Here is a 24,289-nt window from a genome sequence, read left to right on the forward strand (position 1 = left end):
CGTGCGCGGTGGTGTCGGAGAACTCGTGAGATGCCAGCTCCAGTGACCCAGCTATGTGACATCAGTGCTCATCGCGCATGCGCAGCACGGCTCATGACCATCCACGCGAAATCGGGTCCGGCTAGGCAAGTGTAGCTAACGCTACAAAAAGAAAAGCCTCCGCCACTTGTATTCGCAGGTGTCATCTCCTGATTTGTAACCGAGTATTCTGCCACTGCGCCACGCCGAAACATGCGGGCTTAAGGGTAACAGCACTAGTCAGACCAGTAACACATTATATCTCATCGTTTTATGTCGCATACTCAATAAAGACGCGATATTCCTTTCCTAATAATGCTTAATTGCTTCGTTATTAGACACAAACAAACGACTGCCGGCCACGAATGCATGCCAATATTATCAAGAACGCCAAATTTCTTAAAGAATACATATCTTAACTTCGAGAAATATGAAATGAAACGAGAAGTAAGTACAGCTTGCGGTTGTTTGAGAAATTTGAGTATATTTTCGCGTGCGAGTGACGATATGCCAGTGCTGTAGCCTTGCGAGCGTACTGACTTGCAGATTTATCGATACCTACAATTGTAACATCGCTTAGCAAAAAACTAATGCAATACGCCACAAAAAACGCCAGGCCTGCGCGGAAAGCGCAGCACAGTCACAGCGAAAGCTGGAAGAGCGGCTTTTCTAGAGCGCGTTATAAACTCTCCTGTGGCTACTAATACAGGTACATTAGCAACGTACCCACTACGCCACAAAGCGTAATTTTTGGGAAGTTTGGAAGCACCAAGCACGACATTATTCGTTGTTCTGCGGAGAAGCGAGGTACCATATGTAAGCGATTATGTGCAGTTTGTTGATGCGGCGGTTGATGACGATGAATAATTATGTTTGCCCCCTTTGTAATGGGTTGGAAGCTTTAAACGACCCACTAGTTACGTAATGCATATTGTGTGACGCCCGGTCGTTATTTAACTGTCCCACCACGCTTTATAACACACTTTAACCGGAGAAACGTGGAGCGAGAGAGAGAGAGAATTGACTTTATTGAGACCCTGAGGAAACGGATCATGGGAGCCTTATGGGCTTCCTTGGCAACCAACAGAAGTGCACTTGCGAGAAATCCACTACGCTATAAATCATTGTAATTTTTGAGAAGTAGGGCAGTAGGCACTGTGCCATTTTTCGTCATTTTACAGACAGCCGTGGTACCTGCTAAACGCATGTAAGGCATTATGCGCACTTTGTTGATGATGTGCGTGATGACGATGAAGAATTATGGCAGGGCTCTTTGTAATGGGTTGGAAGCATTCAACAACCTACTCACGCAATTCGCATTGTATGACGCCTGGTTACATAATTCGCGTTGTGCGACGCTTGGTGCTTATTTTCCTCTTCTACCACGCTATATTGCATATGCTAATGTGGCTCCTTCCCGACATGAAGCCTGTATAGGACCTTTTTGCAAAGCAGTTTCGAGCACCGGCATGGTTCAGAGGTTGAATACTAGGCTCCCACGCAGAGGGCCCAGGTTCGAGCCTCGTTCCATCCTGGAATTTTTTTCTTATTTAGTTTTTTTTCTTATTTCGAGCGATACTGGTTACGGACACCGGCAGCGGCTGCGGCGGACAACTACGGCACCAAAAACGGCCGGTGAAATGATCTCATAACAGCTTTCGCTGTAAAATATTGCCACAGGCGCTTCTTTCTGTTTTATGCTACTGCCCCATTCCACGTGTATTACTGCCTTGTGCATATCGCGCGCCAATATCTGAGAACATTCAGATTATTTTAGAATCGCTGTTAGGCTTGAGCGCGCAAACACGAAACAAAGCTGCGAAACTAGCCAGCGCAGCCGTGATCCGTCGGCGCAACCCAGCCGCAACGCAAGAAGACGAACTAGTGACCTCGACGTCACCGCTCTCGTCGTCGACACTGGAGCCAACATCGCGACGTCAGTGGGCAGATCGCCGCGAAGTTCAGGGAACTTAAGACTGCCTGAGAAGGCCCCAAAATCCGAACCGCTGGAGACCATCTAATAATGCCGGCTGTAGTCTGCGTAGCGATAGTCACCATTAGCCGGACTTATCTTGCGAGATTCCTAATCATTCAACGTACCTCCAGGAATGTCATAATTGGCATGGACTTCTTAAACTATCACAGCGCCGTAATTGACCTAAGAATCAAATCACTAAACCTATCATAACCTATCGCGGCGTATTTACGTGATTGCTTGTGCTGCCATCAGTTCAGTTTTTTTTTCTGTGTCTTTCGCACTTCGCTTCTTTTCTTCCGCTTTTCTTTTTTCAAATGTTTCCACAATAACCTTGTTTATTTATTCAGACCGTGGATGTTTACTGTTTTTCTGTTATAGTTAGTATATGCATTATGTATACCGGGTGTTTGTTTGACCTCTTTGAAGCTGCCCAGCGCATGAGGCGGCCAGGTTCCCCTCAAACTGCTCAATGCAGCTTTTTTGCCTGGTAATCCCCGCAACCTTGTTGTGAATAAACACAATTAATTATATAATTAATTAATTAATCATCGGAAAAAGCGACATTTCTTGATAAAAGACGCTGTCATCGTACCATGAAGTTGCTGGAAAATCAAGACGCCGTTCAGCCTCGCTCCAGCATCATAATTGCGGTCGGCACCGAAAACTGACAGCAGTGAAGGCGTCATCGAGAGCGATCAGCGTTTGCTGCTGGACCGTGACATTTCCTTGGCAAAAGGGATTGCTTGGTTGCATGAAGGAACAGGGGGCGTGATGATAACGAACTTTAGCCAAAAATAGACACCTCAGCAGGGCTCGACGATTGCCTACATCGAAGAAATCGAGGCCGCAAGCGCTGCGTTTACCCTTTCAGATATTGACGAAACTACAACGACGTCCCCATTACGTCAGCCCTCCTTCGACGGCAATCCGAGTCTTCTCGTTCGCCAAGAGCAGCAACTCCGATGCCTTTGTAGTAACAGAAGGATGTTTCTGGTCGTCATCAAAAGTTCGACAAGCTGGCCGTATGCTGGCCGTATGCTATGGCCGTATGCTGCACCCGAGCCCGTACAGGGCTTTGACGCAAAAACGCAAAGCCCTATAGAAACAGGCGCGACGATATGTTCCAGCTGTCCAAGAGTCCGTGGACGTCTCTCGTGGTGTTAGTGAAGAAGGACAGAACCCTACGTTTCTGCGTCGATTATCGTTGCCTGAACAAAGTCACGAGTATAGTGTACTAGAATTGTTCTAGTACACTATAGTCACGAGTAGGCACGTGTATTCTGTCCCACTGATATACGACTCCCTGGATCGACTCCACAACGCGAACTACTTTTCGTCGATGGACCTCAAGACCGGCTACTGGCAAATCGAAATCGACGAGAGAGACCGAGAAAAGACTGCCTTCAGAACACCAGGCGGCCTCTTCGAGTTCAACGTCATGCACTTTGGTCTTTATGCAGCACCTACAACTTTCCAACGCGTTGTGAATGCAGTACTGGCCGGCTTGAAGTGGCAGACTTGCCTCGTCGACGAACACCCTTGGCGCCTTGAAGCTTTACCTAAAGCAATCAAGACCTGCGGACTCACCTTGAAACTAGAAAAGTGCCGCTTCTCGTACTAGAAACTCTTGTTTTTGGGCCACGTCTTTAGAAATACTGTTCGCGGAGACCCGCGGGAAGCAGCTGCCATCGCTGCCTTCCCACCACCCATCGACAAGAAGGCTGTACGCCGATGTCTCGGCTTGTGCGGCTATTACATACGTTTCGTCAAGGAATTTTCAAGAATCGCCAAGCCGCTAACACACATCCAGAAGACGGACGTGCAATACAAGTGCAAAACTGTGCATGCAGAAGCATTTCAAAAAGTGAAACGACGCCAACTGACGCCCCCAATACTTTCGTATTTCAACGAATGCGCCGATACGGAAATCCACACCCCCGCATGCAGCGTGAGACTCGGCGCCGTCCTTGTGCAGAGGACTAACATACTGGAAAGGAATATCAGCTATGCTAGCCGGTCGCTCTCCAAGGCATAAGCGAACTATTCCACAACCGAAAAGGAGTGCTTTGTCATCATTTGGGCTACATCAAAGTTACACCGCTACCTCTACGGCAGGCCTTTCAAAGTTGTGAGCGACCACCACGCCTTGTGTTGGCTAGCCAACTTGAAAGACCCTTCAGGTCGCCTCGCACGGTGTAGTCTGATACTTCAGGAATTCAACATTGCCGTCGTTTACAAGTCCGGAAGAAAACGTTCTGACACTGACTGCCTGCCTCGTGCCCTCGTCGCTCTACCGCCGCAAGAAGACCAGGATGATGCCCAGCACGAGAACAGATTCATTGCATGGGCCGAGAGTGCAATGTATAGGATACCGCTGTCGTGTGGCAGAAGGTACGTCTGCCAGGCGGAAAGATGCGTAAACAACCACTTAAGGGAGCACAGCGACAACGTGACAAAAGGAAGGCAAGGGCATCTGGTGCAACATTGCCAGGAATGTGGGTGTACACCGTTATTTGACAATAGAGCAGTGTTGTTTAGAGACAAGGACCGGTGCATGTGTGAGAATGTAGAAGCTGCAGCAATGAACTGCGGGGATTACGAGTGTGTCACCATACCATTCGTTCTCGTATCCCCAAGAAAATACGTTTTCTCGATGGCCGCTGGTGAAAATGCAGTGTAACCCAGACGTGTTGTTATGATCAGGCGATTGGGTGCAGTTCTTGCTTCTTTCTCTTTCACTCTATATATTCCCGACCTCTGGTATTAAACTTAGTTGGAAGTAAGCGCTTGCGCTTGTCGTGCGTCCTTGTCTGTGTAAGAAGTTCCGCGCTCTAACTTGTAACCAGGATGATGAGTACTTATTGGGAAGCATAATTGCCGGCTACGTCGCTGAACGACAGCGAGCCGACCCGGAACACAGGGGCCTTGCGTATTACCTCGAGGGCATGGCCGCCGTTGATCCGAACATAGTAAAGCGAGAATTGGCCTGGCTTTTTTTTGCGAAACGGCGTTCTCCTAAAAAACTTCTCGCCACTTCAATCCAACTACCTTCTCGTGATGCCTTCAGCATTGCGACCAGAAGTCCTCCACGCCCTAAGGAACAAGACCACAGCTGTGCAACTCGGTGTTTGGCGCACGCTCGCAAGAATACAGAAATACCACAACTGGCCACGCCTCGACGCCGACGTCGCTCGCTACGTGAGGACATACCGAAACTGTCAGCCTCGCAAGACACACAAGACCAGCAGAGTTTCTTCAGCCGATCGAACCAGCTCGCCGACCTTTTCAGCAAATCGGGAGGGGCCTCCTGGAGACGTTCTCAACGTCAACTTCCGGAAAAAGTCACAGTTTCCTCGCAAGGGCGAAGCAATGAGTGCCATAGCAAGAAATCGAAATGTCACACGAAGAACAAGCAGCAGCTCGATACTCGCAGCGTGCCGCAGAAGCGCAAAGAAGGACGCCCTAAAAATTACACCATCTCCCGGTAAAGGGGACCATGAGGCGATGCGAAGCCGGAGCACTTGCACGATCGCGTTCCGTTGGCGATCGTTGGGCATGCTACCGACCTCGCGTCGTGGAACGCGAAGAGGGACGCTACGCGCGTCGTATCTTCCATCTAGCCTGGCCGTTAATTCTCACAGGGCGAGCGGGGAACGCGGTCGACAGGCAGGCGAGAGGGGGGCAGCGTAGGAGCGGAGAGAGGAAAGGAGGGGACGCGCATGCGCTCGAGCTCACCGCGGCGTTGCGCAGGAGAGAATTTCGGCATGTCTAGCCCGTGTTTCAGAGGAAGAGTGGAAAGGGGGAGGGGAGAGGGGTATGGGAGAGGGGAGAGGAGAGGTGTATGGGAGAGGGGAGAGGGGAGGGGAGAGGGTAAGTGGAGAGGGATAGTGGAGAGGGGAAGGGGAGAGGGTGAGTGGAGAGAAGGTGTGCGGAGAGGGTATGCGCATGCGCAGTAAGGGTGGTCACGCCGCACACCACCACCACCACCACCGCCACCACCGGATTGAGCTCCGCCTTAAGATACTTCGTATCTAATAAACGCTCAGACATGCACAGGGCAAGCGCGAACTAACAACTGTCACAGTTCTTACGCCTATGCGCTTGAGCAACACGATGCAAGTGTCGACAATGGAGAATCAGACGCTTGCTTGCTTGCTTGCTTGCTTGCATGCTTGACCCTTAATACTTGGCTTTTACCCACTACGGGGGATTGGCCATGAAACCGGCTGTTAATAGATGCAGATTTAGATGTAGATCCTGCACTGCTGGCTCACACCCACTCAGGGGGATTGGCGAAGAATCGGGTAGCTTAGAAAAGTTATTTAAAAACTGTTAATGAGAATAAAGTGGGGAAATTTGGAATTTAGACGCTCTTAGATATTTCTTCTTCTTCTAAACTGCGGCGCGTGGAGTGGCCCTCTGGATCTCCTACAACAGGAGGCGTCTGATGCAAGGTGTGCCCGGTGTTCTTTGTCTTTTTTTTTTCCTTCCACGTCGCGAGTGGGTACAGAAAATGGCCACTTTGCTGTGCGCGTCTCAAGGGCAGTATTCGAAATGAAAGAAAGTTAGGAGCGCTGCGTCTGCAAGTGTCGACAATGGAGAATCAGACGCCCTTAGATATTTCTTCAGTTTTTAGTTCACGCTTGCGCTGTGCATGACTGTGCGTTCATTTAGGGCATCCTTCTTTGTGCTTCAGCAGTACGCTGCAAATATCGAGCTGCTTCTGGTTCTTCGTGTGACATTTCCATTTCTTGCTATCGCATTCATTGCTTCGCCCTTGCGGCGAGACTGTGACCTTTCTTTTAAACTGTTGCGCGTGGAGTACTCCCTGCGTCTCCAGCCACACGGGGCCGTCTGATGCAAGGTGTTCCCGGTGTTCTTTCTTTTTTTTTCCTTCCGCATCACGAGTGGGTACAGAAAAGGTCCACTTTGTCGTGCGCGACTCAAGGGCAACGCAAGAGCGTTGCGTGATAGAATACACTCCCACGCTCATACGGGAGTTGCCTAGCACCAGCGGTACAAGGTGTATATAAATAGCTCGCCGTTATTTCACCGGCGCATACATGGCGTGTGGTTGAGTTGTCTAACGCAGCGCGTTGGAGATCTAGGGGTTGCTGGTTCGAATCCATGGTCGGGTACCTCAGTGCTTTATTTTTCATTGTGGCTTTTGTACATATATATACATACATATACATATCCTGGACATGACGGCGTCGACAGACGCCGACGGCAAAACTCAGCCGAGAGTGCCCATATAATTGCTATCGCAATATTAAATGGATCGTCGTAGCTGTTGACTACCCCACCCACTACGCAGAAACAAGGGTTGTGCCGAAAGGAAGTGCTGCCGAGTTACCCAAGATCTTCGTTCAAAACATTCCTGGCATACTACCTGAACAATACTTCCTCTCATACTACCTGAAGGCATCCGGTCTCCCAGAACGAGACCTATGTATGAATGAAAGAAGAGGAATTTTTTTAAACATCTTTATAAGGGGAATTTTATAGGCTCGTTTTGCTTTGCTGGACGAAACATTAATTAGAACTGAAGGACAAGAAAACCAAGGAATGTATATGGGATGTTATTTGTAGTAATTGTGATGCAAATGTGAAGAAAATAAAGCGAACGAAAAGATAAGTTGCCGCCGGCCTGACCCGAACCTGCGACTTTCGAGTAACGCGCGCGATGTTCAACCACTGAGCTACGGTGGCGGTCATCCTCCTTTACACATTTTGTGGGGTATACACGACGTGCATTTAAACTTAGGAGTGTTAGTCAGTGCCACTAATAAGCATGATGACTAGTGTGGAACACTCTTTTTCTGGCTACTGGCATTACGAAGCACGTGAATATTTTACGAGCTGGCAGCTGACCAATAATCTCTCGCATACTATCTGAAGGCATCCAGAAGATCCCGTGAACCGCAATTTTTTTGTGTCATACGCATGTCAGCCGGAAGTTCTCCACAGCTGGTTTGTTTACTCCTGCATTGTGCTGCGCGACGAACCAGGTCAGCCGTTTCTTTCTGAGGCTTTCTTCTCACTTATGCCACTGATTTAGGTCCCCACAATTACCATGTTGCAAGCTCGGGCACACGCACACGCACATGCGCGCAGAGTATGGCTTCAACTGTGTGCGACTGCGCATGAACAAACACAGTGATAATATGTGGGTCTGCTAATCGGATCCTCATTCGCTGAGTTTCGGTTTAATGTGGAAAAACACGAAGATTTTGCTGCCTCTAGGGCTTCAGAGAATGACTTGCGTTGCTTTATAAGCTGATATGGCATTGACGTCTTGATAGTTACAAACTCGCCAAAGACAATAAATGCCAAATGTCGGTAATGGAAGAGTTCATCAGTCAATTTTGGGATCGTAATTAGGGCTGAAACGCGAGCGCTGCGAGAAAAAAAGCTCAAAAACAAAAACACGAGCGAGCGAGTCGAACCCACCACCTCGAAGCACCGTGCATCCTTCATCTGAAACGTTGCCGCTGCACTGCACCTGGAAGACGGTAACGGTTTCTTTTTTTCTTGTTGTTATAACTACTTCCGGTAGCCAGTAGTTTCATTTTTCTCGTTTCGAAACGCAGATTTCAGTCCCTTGGTGCTCGCGAGAACCTAAGAGAAGGTAGTTGATTTGTTTGCCATGTCCTGCCCAGGATCAGAACGTCTATCTGCACGTTTTGCCGCAAAAAAAGTTTGGCGTAACCGCAGATGTGTTGCAGTAGTCGCACTGACTTGCTAAGTAGTTAGCCATACCTATGTAAAAAACAATGTGCATCTAACCTGCACACTGAACAGGTTAGCCTTCGTCAGCTGAATGAACATATTTTCTGTCCTTTTTGTTTACGTTCCGCCTACTTACAGCCGCAGTAGTTCATCCTAGCCGAACCGACCGTTAGGCTTAGAGCTGTACTCTGTGCGCCACGATCGCTGTGATGAACGTGGATATTCAGATATGAAGAATCTAATAACCGTTCACATCTAGTTTCGATCATGCCTGACTCAAGCGAGGCTATAATTGCACCTTCGACTACATGAATCAGATGTTTAAAACGCCGACATTGAGCGTTACATTGGCCCACTGTTGCCGGTGACGTCGGCTTTCAGCGGTACGAGCCCATATGGAAGGACTAGACTGGCTGCTAGAGTAGGTTGATGGTATTATCAGACTAATACTAATGTCATATTGCAACAGATAAGTTCTTTAGATGTAGTTACATGAACTACATTTACGACACTCGATCACACACTTCAGAGAAATCTTCAATGCAATCATCTCGACAGATGATAGCATTAGCATATACGTACGTCCGTCGCTTAACAAAACTAAAGCTAGATATGTGTAGGGCACAGAATAGAATAATATTTTCAAGGTATTCGATAAGTTTTTCTTTCGACTTCTCGCGACCAAATACCAAATCTTATATGAATTCCACCCAGCGCCCCCAGTTTTTTCCAAGGTGCTGCCAATGTTTCCAGTGTGCGGGAACACTGTACAGCGTGGCCAGTGCCTCCCAGTGCGCTGTAAGACACTAGGCCACTGGGTATAGTATTCCCAGCGTCTTTCAGCGCACTGGGCGGCACTGGCCCCGCTGTACAGTCTGTCCCAGTGCCTCCCAGCGCGCTGTAGTACACTGGACCACACTGTACAGCGTTTCCTATGCCACCCAGTGCGCTGAAAGGCACTGGGAGGGACTGGCAACGCTTTTTTTTCGATAGGAATCCCTTACAGTGAGATAAAAAATGGTTGGCGGGTCAGCAATGAACACAACCTGCAGGGTGAAATTGGTGCCTTTAATTTCTCCCTCGCTAAGAATGGTGAAACTAAACTGCCACGCTAATTGAATGTCAACAGCTTGTAGTTGCGACATCTGCAGCGCCATTCAAGCTGTTTCTAGCTATGTTTTGAAGCGGTATGAGCCTTTGTACAGAAGATGAAGAAGCACGAGAGCCGGGGCAGGAAAGAAAAGGGGGATGAAGTTAAAAATAAAGCGGATTAAGATGGACGCCAGTTCCATACTGAAGCTTTAATGCTGTTCCGTTATTTTAAGTAGGAACACTACATTATTTTGGCGCAGCCGGCCATCGAAGCCATCATGTGGGTGACGTTCTTCATTGACGAGACCTCCGAGGAGAAGATCATCTTTTCGAAGTACCAAGTTCAAGACGAAGCAGCGGTAGACCTACCTCGTGAGCTCAGCTCGGAAGAACTCGTGAACCTGGTTGTGGAAAAGGCAGCCGTGGACACTACAGAACTACGACAGAAAGGTGCTGTGAAAGTGAACTTACGTGTGGCGACCTTCAACGACCTAGTTCTTGAACCAGCGCGTCGAAAAGACTCGGGATCACGACCTTCGACAGAAGAGGTGAGCCTCGTTTTGAAAGCTCTTCAGCTGCAACAGGAACAGATGGTTCAACAAAACGAAATAATGACATCTCTTATAAGCTCTCTGAATGCTGAGAAACCGATGCCTAAATTCGTAGAACCTGATGCCTTCGACGGTGTGTCTTCAAGTCCAGAAAGTTGGCTTGATTTCTACGAATATGCCGCTGGAAAAAACAAGTGGCTCTCTGATGAGGCTAAAATCACCAACATGCGCGTTTACTTGAGAGGTGTTGCGCGAAAGTGGTATGAAACATGGATTCTGGAAGATAGTGACGACTCTTGGAGCCAATGGAGGAAAAAGTTTTTGACTGCATTCCGAAGCAATCCAGTAGAAAAATGGAACACAGCGCTTAATTTCAAGTCTGAGCGAAGCTGCCTTGTCGAGTACTTCTTTGAGAAACGCCGTCTTTTAAAGCTGGCTGAGCCTTTGCTTCCGTCTACAGCCGTAGTTGCCTTAATAATGCATGGATTGCACACTAACGTGTTGAAGCAAGTGCAAATACTGTCGCCAAAAACTCTAGATGACCTCCTCGCGTGTCTTCAGAACATACCATCAGCTTCGGAAACAAGCATAACCGCCGAGTCAAGCAGCTGTTTCAGTCGGAGTAAAGCGGACTGGTCAAGCCGCGCTCAGCGAGAACCGAGCCACCTCGCAAGTAGCACAGATAACTTGCCCTGGCGCGTTCCAAGAGGTCGAGTGAATAATATCGACACTGAAGCTCAGGAGTATTCGACAGAAAAAAACTAACAAACGAGGGTGATCAGTCCCACCCGATGACTCCAAATGAGACTGTTTATTTAAGTTGCTCTAGCCTACTTCACATTCCCGTCAAAGTAGGAAACAAACATATGATGGCTCTGGTAGACAGCGGTGCTTCTGTGTCCATTATAAATGCCAAGCTGGTGGATACAAGTCGCTTGCATAGTGGAAGAATCCTACGAGTACAAGGCTATGATGGAAAAGTAACGTTGCATGATCAGTGGGCCTTTGTAAACATCGAGTTCCAAGGTCAGAAAATAGAGAGCGAAGTGTTGGTGATAGAGGGGGTGACGTACGACTTTTGCTATCAAGACCAGATATAAAGAAGCTAAAGATCAATGTGTACTGGGACGATGTGGTTCTAGTCGAAGGAGTAGCAAGGAACGAGATATATCAGGGTAGACAAGATAATCTACGAGTTGTCAAGTGCGCGGAGGATATCGCAACGACCTACCCTGAACTTGTATGCATAGGAAGCTATCCTCAGGCGATGAAGTCGCACAAGGTTCCTTTCGAACTCGCTGACAAGACCGTCATCCGAAAAGCACCTTACAATATGTCAAGGGAGCGAAAGATGTGGCTCAAGAAAGAGTTGCAGGAGATGCTAGATGCTGATATCATACGACCTTCGGTATCACCCTTCGCTTCTCCCATAACGATCGCACCGAAAGAAGACGGAACCTTCAGATTATGCACCGACTACAGGGTTCTCAATCGTCAGACAGACCTCATACCATTTCCTATGCCGAAGATCGACACAATTATAGATGAGACCGGGGGTTGCCGACATTTTTCCCGCATCGATTTATGCAAAGGTTTCTGGCAGATCCCACTAACCGAAGAAACAAAAATGTACACCGCTTTTATCACGCCATTCGATCTCTACGAATATAACCGGCTTCCTTTCGGTTGGAAAAACTCGCCAGCGTGGTTCCAGAAGATCATGAACGACGTCCTAAAGCCTTTCCTTGGTGTTTTTTGTAATGTGTACATAGACGACATTATAGTCTTCTCCAAAACAGAGGCTGAGCATCAGGACCATCTGTCTCAGGTGTTAAACGCCTTGAGCTTGGCACATCTCAAGGTTAATTTTAAGAAGAGTGCATTCTTTCAACAAAAAGTTGTGTTTCTTGGAAGAGTCTTCGATGGGAACACCAAAAGCACAAAACAAGAGTCCGTCGAGAAGATCTCCCAGTTGAAGAAACCATATGACGTCCATTCACTGCGTGTTTTTGGGATTGGCAGGACATTTCCGATCTTTCATAAAGGACTTTGCTGTCAAAACTAGATGCCTCACGCGCTTAACGCAGAAAGAAGTTCCCTTTGAATGGAGTGACGAATGTGAGAGAGTGTACCGTGACTTGGTGCACAGAATTTCTTCTGACCCAGTTCTGCGCATACCAGACTTCACTTTACCCTTTGAATTGAACACTGACGCCTCACATTATGGGACTGGTGCAGTGTTGTATCAAAAATGTATTGAAGCATCTGGCCGAGAAAAGCGACACGTAGTAGGTTACTACAGTTACACTTTCAAGCCGTCTGAAACAAACTACACTACTACGGAAAAGGAAGCACTGGCTGTTCTGAAGGCCGTTGACTACTTCCGCACGTACCTGGAAGGGACGAAGTTCACTTTGTTCACCGATCACCAGGCACTCACTCATCTCTTGAATATGACCGAAACTAAAGGGCGTATCGCCAGATGGGTGAATTACTTGCAGCAATTTGACTTCACCATCTCGCACCGACCAGGACCGCTTTTAACCGATGCAGATGCTCTATCAAGATTGATGGTACAAAACAACACAGAACAATCTGAAGAAATCAATGAGGTGAAGCTGTGGGAAGGCTCAGAACAACTGGTTTTTACTCAAGGTCGGTATCAAGTCCCACCAACTCTTGTTTCCAAAGTGCTTTACTTGTACCACGATAGCCCAGAATCTGGAGGACACGACGGATTTTGGCGTACCTACAACAAGTTGGTCAAGAGGTTTACGTGGCCTCACATGAAGAAAGACGTCAGTCAGTACGTTCGTTCATGCCATGTGTGTCAATTACACAAAGTCAAGTATAAACAGCCTACGGACACCATGATACTACCTTGCCACTCGAACGTGCCTTTTGAAGTAGTTCACCTGGATTTCGCCGAACTTAACAAGAAACGGGAAGGAGTCAGAAAAACGCAAGCTTTTCTGCTGGCCATAGATGAATGCACCAGGATGGTCACGGCACGAGCAGGAAAGAAGATGCAAATAGCGTCATAACCCTGCTCGAAAGAGACATGTTTAGAACTACGCGGACAATCGTATGCGATAACGGCCCCGCGTTCAAGAGTGAAAAGCTAGCAAGATGGGCTCGAGATCACAATGTATCGATCAAGTTCTGTGCGCCATACCATCCTGCGGCGAATGGGCTTGCAGAACGTGCCATACGGGACGTGAAACAGTACATCAAGATGTACGATAGTTTTCCTGGTGGATGGAAATGTTCTTTAGAAGCAGCCATAAAACATCATAACCGATCCTACACAAGTGGCTTGGGGTGCAGTCCACAGTACGCTTCTACAGGAGAAACCCCTATTCTGCAGGCAGACCGTGAGTTGGGACTCTTGGAAAACCTCAAGATTGTCGAGGAGAGGCAACAAAAATCACAGGAGGAGAGGTACCGAAAACGAATGAAAAAGAATTTCGACAAGAGGCATCGAGCAGACATGCCAGACATTCAAGTCACCGACCTCGTACTAGTGAGAAAAGGAATAAGACATTCCAGTGCCAAATTTTACGGGCCTTACTCTGTGACCAAGACAGCCACCCAGAACGGAATTTTGAAGACTGTCTGGTACACTGGTGAACGTGGATCAGTTGAATGTGCTTCAATTGGGAATGTCTTCAAGTATTACCCCAGGAGGGGCAATTAAAAGAAAGCGGGAAGGGTGAAGCGGTATGAGCCTTTGGACAGAAGATGAAGAAGCACGAGAGCCGGGGCAGGAAAGAAAAGGGGGATGAAGTTAAAAATAAAGCGGATTAAGATGGACGCCAGTTCCATACTGAAGCTTTAATGCTGTTCCGTTATTTTAAGTAGGAACACTACATGTTTGATATTCAAATATGCAAGCCTAGAAAAAAATATGATTGCGTCCGTATGTCGCAGAAAACTGCAACGCAAGCTTTACAGCCGTCTCATGGTGAAGAAGAACATAAGTCAGCTCTCTCCGCCACAATGAGAAAGTGTTATGCGTTGAAGCGAACCAAAAATTAAAAGGAGCTGCTGTTACAGGATATATTGTGCCTCCAAAAAACGCGGTTCTTTTAGATGCGAAATATCTTAAGGCGGAGTTCAATCAGGTGGTGGTGTGCGGCGTGACCAACTTTACTGCGCATGCGCATACCCTCTCCGCACACCTCCTCTCCACTCCCTCTCATCATTCCCCCTGTCATTTACCCTCTCCCGTTTCCCGTCTCCACTCACCCTCCCCTACCCCTCTCCACTTTCCCTATCCCCTCTCCCATTCCCCTCTCCACTTCGCCTCTCCCCACCCCTTTCCACTCTTCCTCTGAAACGCGGGCTAGACATGCCGAAATTCTCCTGCGCAACGCCGCGATGAGCTCGAGCGCATGCGCGTCCCCTCCCCTTCTCTCTCCTCTCCTACGCTGCCCCCTCTCGCCCGCCTGTCGACCGCGTTCCCCGCTCGCCCTGTGAGAATTAACGGCCAGGCTAGATGGAAGATATGACGCGCGTAGCGTCGCTCTTCGCGTTCCACGACGCGAGCTCGGTAGCATGCCCAACGAACGCCAACGGAACGCGATCGTGCAAGTGCTCCGGCTTCGCATCTACTCATGGTCCCCTTTAGCGGGAGATGGTGTAATTTTTTCTTTCGAAGGTGGGTTTCCCGGACCCTAAAATGGCTCCCGCAGACCCCAATTTGAGAACTACTGGTTGAGAGAGTCTTGCACCGAATTGTCTCAGGCGGGCTGAGAGCGAAGTTCATAATCGTAACGTTCGTAAATGAAGAATATCTTTTTTTTAGCAGCGCAGCTATTGAAGTTCGGCGTAATTTGTCTGTCGGAAACAGAAATGACCATCATCATGAACCGGCATTCATCATGAACCGCTCTCCTCTTCTGTCGTTTTCTTCATGTTCTGCTTCTGGCGTTTTCTTCATGTTCTGCTTCGCTCCCAGAACATGTGCGGCGATTTCTCTGGCGCGGGATACCATAGCCTTCTGGCTACTGTATCCCGCGAGTACAGAGTAAGAGATAGAAAGAAAGAGAGAAAGGGAAAGCGAGAGAGAGAGAGAGAGAAAGAAAGATAGAAATAAAGAGAAACAGAAAAATTCTTGTCGAGGCGGGATTCGAACCCGCGCTCTTACGATCCAAAAGCAAGCATCATAACCACTCATCTATCCAGGAACGCCAACAGACCCTAGCATAGCCTTGTATAGCATAGTATAGCAAGGCAGTGGGAAGGGGAAGGTAGGGTGTGTAGGAAAGATGTAAGGGTGAAGCGAAGGCAATGTGTGAGAGAAGAGAGTGAAGCTCAGCATAGAAAGAGTTACAAAGTGTGAAATAGAGAGAAAGAAAGTGAGAAAAAGAAAGAGTCAACGAAATAGGAAGAAAGAGAGAAAGAGAAAACGAGAAATATAAGAAGGAAGCAACCGAGAAAACGAAAGAGAGAAAGAAAGAGTGGAGAGAGAATAAAAAGTCATAGACCAAGAAAGTGAGGGAGAAAGAGAAACTGAGGGTGAGGAAGACATAAAGGAGGGCGGGTCAGAGTGAATCATAGCATAGACGGAATGAGCAAGAAAGAAATAGAGAGAAACAAATGTAGAAAGAGAGAAAAGAGTGGAAGAGAAATCAAAGTGAAAGATGGAAAGAAATAGAGAAAAGAAAGATAGATTGAAAGAGGTGGCAAACAAAAAGTACAGAGGGAATAAAAATCAAAGGAAGAGATGGAAAGGAATAGTGTGCGAGAAACAATTATATTGAATTAAAGAGAAAAAAGACAAAAGAGAAAGAAATAGAAAAAAAAAGAAAGAAAGGGAGGGAGAATAAAGAGAAAACAAAAAAACGAAGGCCGCGCAGCTCCGCACTTCCTTCAGTCTTCGCACCATTAGTGTAAAGCTACTTAAATCTTTTTTATTGAGATAGATTCAACTGCGCCTATATTTTTTGTTTCATTTTCAATCTGCACCTAACTAGAGCGATGCCACTTTTGCAGAGCATTAGAAAACAATTAGCAACATTGAATTTAGGCTTTTCAAGGAAATTATTTCATCCGCACATGCGTCTTTCATCATTTCCCTCGCTCGAAGTTTTACAGCACCGTTTACTCCAATTTTAACTTCTTCCCACAATATGCTACCATTTACTAAAAATAAGGCCGTCCAGTATCTAAATACATTCCTCTGTACTTAATCTTTTCAGAATCAAGCCTAAAGACTGCTGCGATGTTTATTCGTAAAGGGCTTCCGAATGGTACCTTTCCACCAGATTATTGCCAAATAGAGTTTTTTCGCCGTTGCTACAGAACAAGAATTTTCAAACCGTACAACTGGAACTGCTCTGTAATTGAGGAACACAGCACAATCAATGCGACAGAAATTTCCACACAAAATTAAAAGAAAACAGGGAATACTACTGTAATGGAGAAGAGCAACAGCCAATAAAGAATTTCTTGTAAATTTCTTGTAGTGCACAATAAATTTTTGCGTTTACTGCACTCTGTGTTCTCTGTTTCTCCTGCACATAGATCATCGCACAATCGAATGCACTGCATAAATGCTTGTGAAAAATGTAGTATCGACACCGCACTGAAAAATGCATACGTTGAGAACTGCCCCGTTATTCATTGTCCATACATTTTTTTCTACAGTACCGCGCACTGTGGTTTTCCGAAGTGCCAAAAAGCAATAAGCGGCGTACCATGGGCCGTTTGTGAATGTTTAAATGATGTTCCTTCGGGATAATAAACGTTGAACAATAAAATGCGTATATCTGGCGTAGTACATTACCGCAAGATTGCAGGCATTACTCGAAATAGCAGATGCGTTATGGAAAATGAGAGATGAAGGCTTTCATAGGTGGTATGTTCTTGTAATTTAACAATGTGCAGTTCACAATTACAATAATCAGCTTTGCAAATAATTCTCCTGGCATTGTAATTGAGATTTGCGGTAGGACATAGTATTCCCATTTAAAAAGTTCATCCGCCCTGTACAATAAATGTGAAACACTGATACTTATACCCGCATTTAATGTGTTTTTTTTAGTTGAATTCTATGAGTGCTGAAAATGTAGTTTTTCATTTCGGCTGATTGATAGCAGTTTGCGTGTTCGAAAGTCGCAGTCTTGGGTGAAAATCAATCGCTACATGTGGTTTGCGATACACAAAAATCTTGAGTCGCATTGTTTATGGCGTTTGTTGCTTGGAGACCTGCCTGTTTTAAATAGGTAATTGTTTCAGGGGCTAAGTGTGAATTCCATTTTGCCGAAGGGATGCACCGACATTGAAGCGTAAACGTATTGACACACACATTACTTTATGTGGCTGTCTGCCTTTGCTCAAGAAAATAACTTTGCTCTGCGTCAGCTTAATTTTGCCCGTGCCTAGTAAGGCATCACTGAGGCTAGTTTTTGATCACTATCATCATTATAGGGACGTCCCGAGGTTCAATTGAATTTTTACGCATTTTCGGCAGCCCGAATAGCCTTGTAGAGTATAGCATATCAAGGCGTGGGAAAGAGAAGAGAGGGTGTCTAGGAGATACATAAAGGTGAAGAGGAGGGGATGGAGGAGGGCATAGAGAAAACCACAGCATAGAAAGAATTACAAAGAGACAAATAAAGTCAGAAAAAAGAAAGAAAGAGAGAAAGAGAATCTGACTATGGCAAACAAAGAAGAGGGTGAGAAATGGAAGTGATGTTCAGGAGGAGAGGTGTGAGGGGGAATAGGAGGAAAAGGAGGACGGGACAGAGTAAAGAACAGCATAGACAGAATGAGCAAGAGAAAAATAGAGACAAATGAATGAAGAAAGAGACAGAAAGAGTTAAAGAGGAAAAATGCAAGAGAGAGCAAAAAATTAAGTCAGAGAGAAAAAAAATAGAAATGAAAGAGGAAGCAAACGAGAAATAGATGGCCAGAGAGACTGATTGAAGGAAAGAGTAGAAAAAAATTCGGCAGATCCCACGTACCGTGAGAATCGATGTTATGCGAAGCATGCGCGGGAAGGTGACTGTGGCGTATTTTTTCACATTGAGTCAAACGTGACGGAATGACGCTAGACAAATGTGCAAATGGTATACGCACATATATATGTTGAGGAGTCGCACATTTATTCTATAACCAGTTGTTTACAGTTGCGTTACGTTGCCAACAGTAACGTAGGTGTTACAGCACCAGACGCGGTAAGCTGATATGTAGTGCTTATATTCTTCAATACTGGATAGCATGAATGCGAACAAGACAAAGAAGGAACACCGATGCACAGGACAGCCGCTACTCGTATTCATTTCTCTAGATATATGCACAGCCGAGTGGCACGCGCAGGCGCACTGCACGTACACGCTGCAGGCACAGTTGCAGCTGTTACAGTAGCGCTAAAGTTATGCGTATACTTGTCCGTTATGACGGACAACGCATGCACGTTTCACGACCTCGTGTGCATGTGTGGAAGGGGTTCTTGACAGTTCTTGAATAAAGTCCTCACCACCGTGATCAGTCAGCACCAGTGGCTAGACAGGACTTGTTATCGGATCCGTTCGTGATCGCGACTAGGGGGGGGTCTAAGTGTGGTGAAAAGCGAGCTAGGGTCAGGGCTGGGCAGAGATACTCAGAAAAGTATTCCGGAATACAGATATCGAAATACATGAACTGGAAGCCTAAAATACAGATACTGAGATACACTTGCTTTTAACGTAACGGGATAGTTCGGAGATACTTTTGCAATAAGACGAAAAAAGTATTCCGGAATGCAGTTACAGCGATACAGATACTGGAATACTTTTTTTATTTGAAGGATGCTCATACTACGCAAAGACACTTATTAGTGCAGCATAATAGTGTAATTAAAGTTACAGTGCATCGAAACGTTCAGTTCATTTATTTATTTATTAGAGTACCCTCAGCGCCATTAAGACATTGCAGGGGAGGGGTTGGACAAAGTACATAATTAGCAATAATGACATAATTACAAGTATCAATTGCAATAAACATACACTATTTCACAGCAACAGTAACGAGGACTGGACACCGAAATCGACATACTTGGCGAACAAACTAAGCTATGCTAGAAATAGCACACTTTAAACAAATCACTCGAATCATTAATGAACACCAGTGAATTGAGAAAAAAGTATGCATTTACTTTGCACATAAGATCTGCTTTGCTGAGAAGGTTGCTGTGTAGGCTTCTCAAATAGGCTGTCTTATAACTGCGTCGGTTCAGCCTCAGCACAAGACTCACGAAAGAAAAAAAGTCTGTCTACCGCTGAAGGCGAGCACAAATTCGTGTTATAGTGAATAAATATCGCCTTCATAGCCGGGATTGCCCTGCAACGTGGCGATATCTCTTCTCCGCTCATCTAGATACCGAAACGCTTCCGCCCTCACTTGGGTTGTTCTGACTGTTCAGAATCTGGTCTGTCCCCATCTTCGGAATCCTAAGCCGTCTCACCCTGTCGGCTTCAATGAAGCTGTCACCACCACCGACGCTACCAGCACCTATTTCGGAAAGGCGCAACCGGCGAAGTCGGCTCCGGTGGTGCGGGAGCCTGCTACCACAAAGACCGTTTCACGCATGTAATCAATTAGGAACGCATCCTGACATTGGAGAGGTGGCTGGAAGCGCGTCAAAGATAGCCATCTTCTAACCCTTCCGCCGCGACTACGGGAACTGCTTTTGGAAGTGCCCCCGCTTTGAGAACTGAATGCACGCGAAGAATTGCAAAGCCCGTTCCAAGGCGGTATCCGCACCGGGGGTCGCGAAGTAATAGCTTGCCACCTGAAAAAAATTAGGCGTGCTGCAATGACCTTGAGAGACAGCGAATTTCGTCGGCGGAGGCCGACAACACTGCCCCCGCGATTCTGCCGTCTGCGGCGTCGCGCGCTTTACCACATGGACCATTCTGTCCTTGACGGGAAACCATCGCTGCCCTATCTGTCGGTGACCGGCGGCGCGCCTTTGCTGGTCTTGGCACAAAAAGAAAAAAAAAACGCCATTCCCCCTTGGAAACACGCCTCAACTCATTTCCGACACAAAAAGCAATGTAACGAGATACCCGTGTCCAGCATAGTATCGCGATACAGGCGATACATCGTAAATGTATTTCACTACTGAGATACAAATACATTTTTCAAATGTGTCTCGATACAGAAATACAGATACTCAAAAGTATCTCTGAAATACTATCGCGATACTCTTGTATCGCGATACTGCCCAGTCCTGGCTAGGGTAAAGCTGGTGGAAATCATGGATGCCTCTTCCGAAGAAATGATCTATTATGCTGCTGTCCTGGACGTGGCGACGAGGTCTTGCGATGCCCTGCTCACATCGAAGCCGTCTTTCATGCAGTGTAAGCAGCAGGCGTTGTTGGGTTTTGATAAAACCAGTGTTGAAGTCACCGGTAATGAAGAGGGGCATGGTCCTCCCGGCAGAGTTATTGTAGAAAGCATTCACTCCGCTTTTTGCGTAATGCACGTGGTGCACGTTGCAGACCATGTGGACGAGTGGATAGTTGTCGAGCGTCTTCCAGGGGTGTTCTACATTCAGTTCCCTCAATTTCCTTGCGCCCGCCGGGGTGGTGGAGCGGTTACGGTGCTCGTCTGCTGAGCTGAAGGTCCGGGGTTCGATCCCGGCCGCGGCGGTTGCATTTCGAAATGACAGAGAGGTGAACTGATGGAGGCCCGTGTACTGTGCGACTGCAGTGCACGTTAAAGAACACCAGATGGTCACAATTTCCGGAGCCCTCTACTACGGCGTCACTGGAATCCATATCTTTGTTTTGGGACGTAAAACCCCCAAAATTATTATTATTATTATTATTATTATTATTACTATTATTATTATTATTATTATTATTATTATTATTATTATGATCACTTTCCTCGCGTGTTAATGGGCATGTTCGCGGTTACTGTGTTGACTGACACTCTGTATCACCTGTGGCACATACCCGCATAACATGAACTCTGGTATGCGGGTATGTGCCACATGTGACTGAGAGAAAAGGTTTCATGACGTACGCGACAGGTATTTCGCGTTATTGATGTCACGACCAGCAAATCGTGTTCTCCATACACTGCTTCTCTGCTGTGCGATCTTTCGTATATTACAGCCTATGGAGACGACCAGGAAAGTACCCACACGTAAGCGGCTAGATAGATAGATAGATAGATAGATAGATAGATAGATAGATAGATAGATAGATAGATAGATAGATAGATAGATAGATAGATAGATAGATAGAAACGGCCAAATTGGCTGAGGTTCACTAAGAAATGTTTCGCATTTAATAGGAAAGAAAAATAGGAAGATCAAGATACAGAAAGAATTAGATAGAGTGACACATAATTAAATAGAATTAAACAGAGAAATAAAAGACAGAAGGAACAGAAAGGCAGATAGAGAGAAAGGAAGAGAAACAAAGAAGGCCGCCCAGCTCCGCACTTCATTCAGGCTTGGCACCATTAGTGCAAAGCTGCCTTGTTTTTTTAGAGCTTGAATCAATGCGACGTGTTTGTTCGTATCTTTTATATGCGTAATCGTTTCTGCGCCGAGTCAATAAAAAGACAGTCAGTCCGTCTGCTCTTCACGTGAGATGAGTCTCGCTACGAGGAAATAAATGGATAAAACAAAATTTCCTTAGTGGTGCTGAGTTTCAAATCCAAGCCCCCAGGCTCTGAAGATCACTAGCGAAAATGCGGACAGCCTGTCCAAGAGAATACGTAATTTGGGCCTGCATGTAACGTTTGCATTTTAACGTTCTGGATGTGACATTCTATATGTGGCAGTCTGCATGTGATGGCCTGGCCGGGACACTGTGTTTGACTGTCCGATATTTACAGCGTGCATGTGAGGGCCTGAATGCAGAAGACTCTGCCGGACCCGCTCATTTAGCAGTGTATGTGCAATCCTGCGCCAATTTAGTGACAGTGACAACCCAAAGGTTGCATGAGTAAAATTACCGATGATTTACATTAGCTCGTTCCTGCACTTCTCTGCGTAGGGTGCAGTGTAAGGTGCATCTAATGCCACTGATCGTAAAACAATGTGGATTAGTGCCATGCTCGAGTGCCTTTGACTGCTCACGTGCAATTTGCATACTGTACACATCACAAAAGCATACGGCGTTTTGCGCAGAGCTCGCCACGTAAAACAATATCAAAAATGATTTTAAAATGTGACCCTCAGGAACTATGCAAAATAATATACAATATAAACTCTTCTAGGTACCCTCTTGATGGAGAAGGTGAGGCTCTGTGTAAGAGTATTACTACCCACTAAAAAACAGCATCAATGCTGATGTGGCGGTCAGTGAAAAAAAACAGTGAAGTGTTGATGCATATGTTATCGGCTATTTCCGCGTGTATGCCGCCGCGTAATATATGCATTTTCCTGGAAATGAAAGCCTACATACGTTACGTTTCGGCTTCAGTTTTACTGAGTAGTAAGCATAATAACTGCAGCAATGTTCAAGCTTCCTTTTGCAAGCTCTTTCCAAGCGAACATTTTCCGTACAATTTGCGCTCTTTCACTTAACAACAGCCAGCTTCTGGTCCAGGTGCATGCGCAGATTCGTTAACATTTAGCTGGTAACTTCTGCCATTGTTGTGTCCTCCATGAAATATGGTAATTAGCTGCAAAAAGGAGAGCACAGCGTTATACTTAGACGTTGCCCATATGTAATACAAATGTGTTGTAGAATTTCAATATTTAAAACAAAATTCTTAGCAATGCTAAGGTTAATTCTGGTACCCTGGTTCTTTAACGATTAATTTGGTGCAATGCATGTGGGCGCACTTTAGTCAGATCACGTGAACAAAGAATGTTTTGAAATGCTGACCCTTCATGGTCGAGAACTACTGCTCAGGAATGCAATCCATGCGATGACATGTTCTCAAAGTGCGTGTACGCTTTAAACTTTAAAAAAGCTCCTGCAACACTTTTCGAAGACTTTCAGAAAATGCTAATTGGTAGTCGAGGCTCCTGCAAACAAATGGGTGAAACATAGCTCAGCATGGGGCGTGGAATGTAGAAATAAATCTTAAAGTCGGCTAGCAATCACTCTCTTTGCTCTGGATAAATGACGCCACTTACACAAAATCGACTGCGTCATAAGTACATGGACACTGCCATCGGCACATTTGAGCTTCATGAGATGCAGACTTATTGCGGTCTCCACGCAGTGCCGTGTTATGCTGACGCCGAGCCTTACAGTCCTAGAATTACGCACGATATAGAATTACACCAGCACGTTCGGGATCATATAGAAAGTGAGCCATGTAATCAAGGAAACATGGTTGATTCCTCCGTCATAAGAATCGGTGTATTAGGAAAGTTAATCGTGTCTTCACAGAAGTAGTACTTCTTGTGTAGTGATATATGAGAGCTTGTACAATGTCTAATGTTGTTTGGCAGCTATAGCACCATTTTACGTGGATGTACCCACGTTTACGCCTGCTGGCACAACTCCATCGCAACGGCTAACGCCCATGATCATGATTTAACCGTTGTGGTAGCTGAAGTTGTTAAGATGTTCCTGGACGCAGCATATCCCGCGGAAAGATTGCATCGACAAGCACACAGTAAACACTGGTACTCGATATGCACTTCTTCAAAGTGTCGTCAATTAAGAAGAGAAACACCACGGTGTGCACTCCCGAGTAATAGGGTAACATACGCGTGTGCTCATGCATACACTACAACACTGCACTTCAGCATCATGGGAGTCAGAGGTCCATAGCTTGAGCCGCGAACGCGCGCAGGCGTTCCACGTTACTCTGGCATCTGTCTCACTCCACCAAAGCAGTACATTCGCGCGTCGATATCGTTGTCTTTCCGCAGCGCTTACTTCGGCACTTTTATTAGAACGTAACCTGAACTACTTCGACAACGAGCCGTCACACGCCAACCTGAAGCGAA

General features: G+C 46.3%; 1 protein-coding gene across 1 annotated transcript in view; it reads left to right on the top strand.

Moving 5' to 3' along the window:
• Positions 1 to 16,869, top strand: part of LOC119402288 (uncharacterized) — a 79,057-nt gene extending 62,188 nt beyond the window's left edge. The window contains exon 4 of the mRNA XM_049418581.1: positions 16,575 to 16,869. Coding sequence (XP_049274538.1) covers positions 16,575 to 16,768 — 194 coding nt within the window. The 3' untranslated portion in view covers positions 16,769 to 16,869. The remainder of the gene's footprint in view (positions 1 to 16,574) is intronic.
• The last annotated feature ends 7,420 nt before the right edge of the window (positions 16,870 to 24,289 follow it).

Source organism: Rhipicephalus sanguineus, chromosome 8 (genome assembly GCF_013339695.2).
Source record: "Rhipicephalus sanguineus isolate Rsan-2018 chromosome 8, BIME_Rsan_1.4, whole genome shotgun sequence".
In the NCBI taxonomy this organism is placed as follows: Eukaryota; Metazoa; Arthropoda; class Arachnida; order Ixodida; family Ixodidae; genus Rhipicephalus; species Rhipicephalus sanguineus.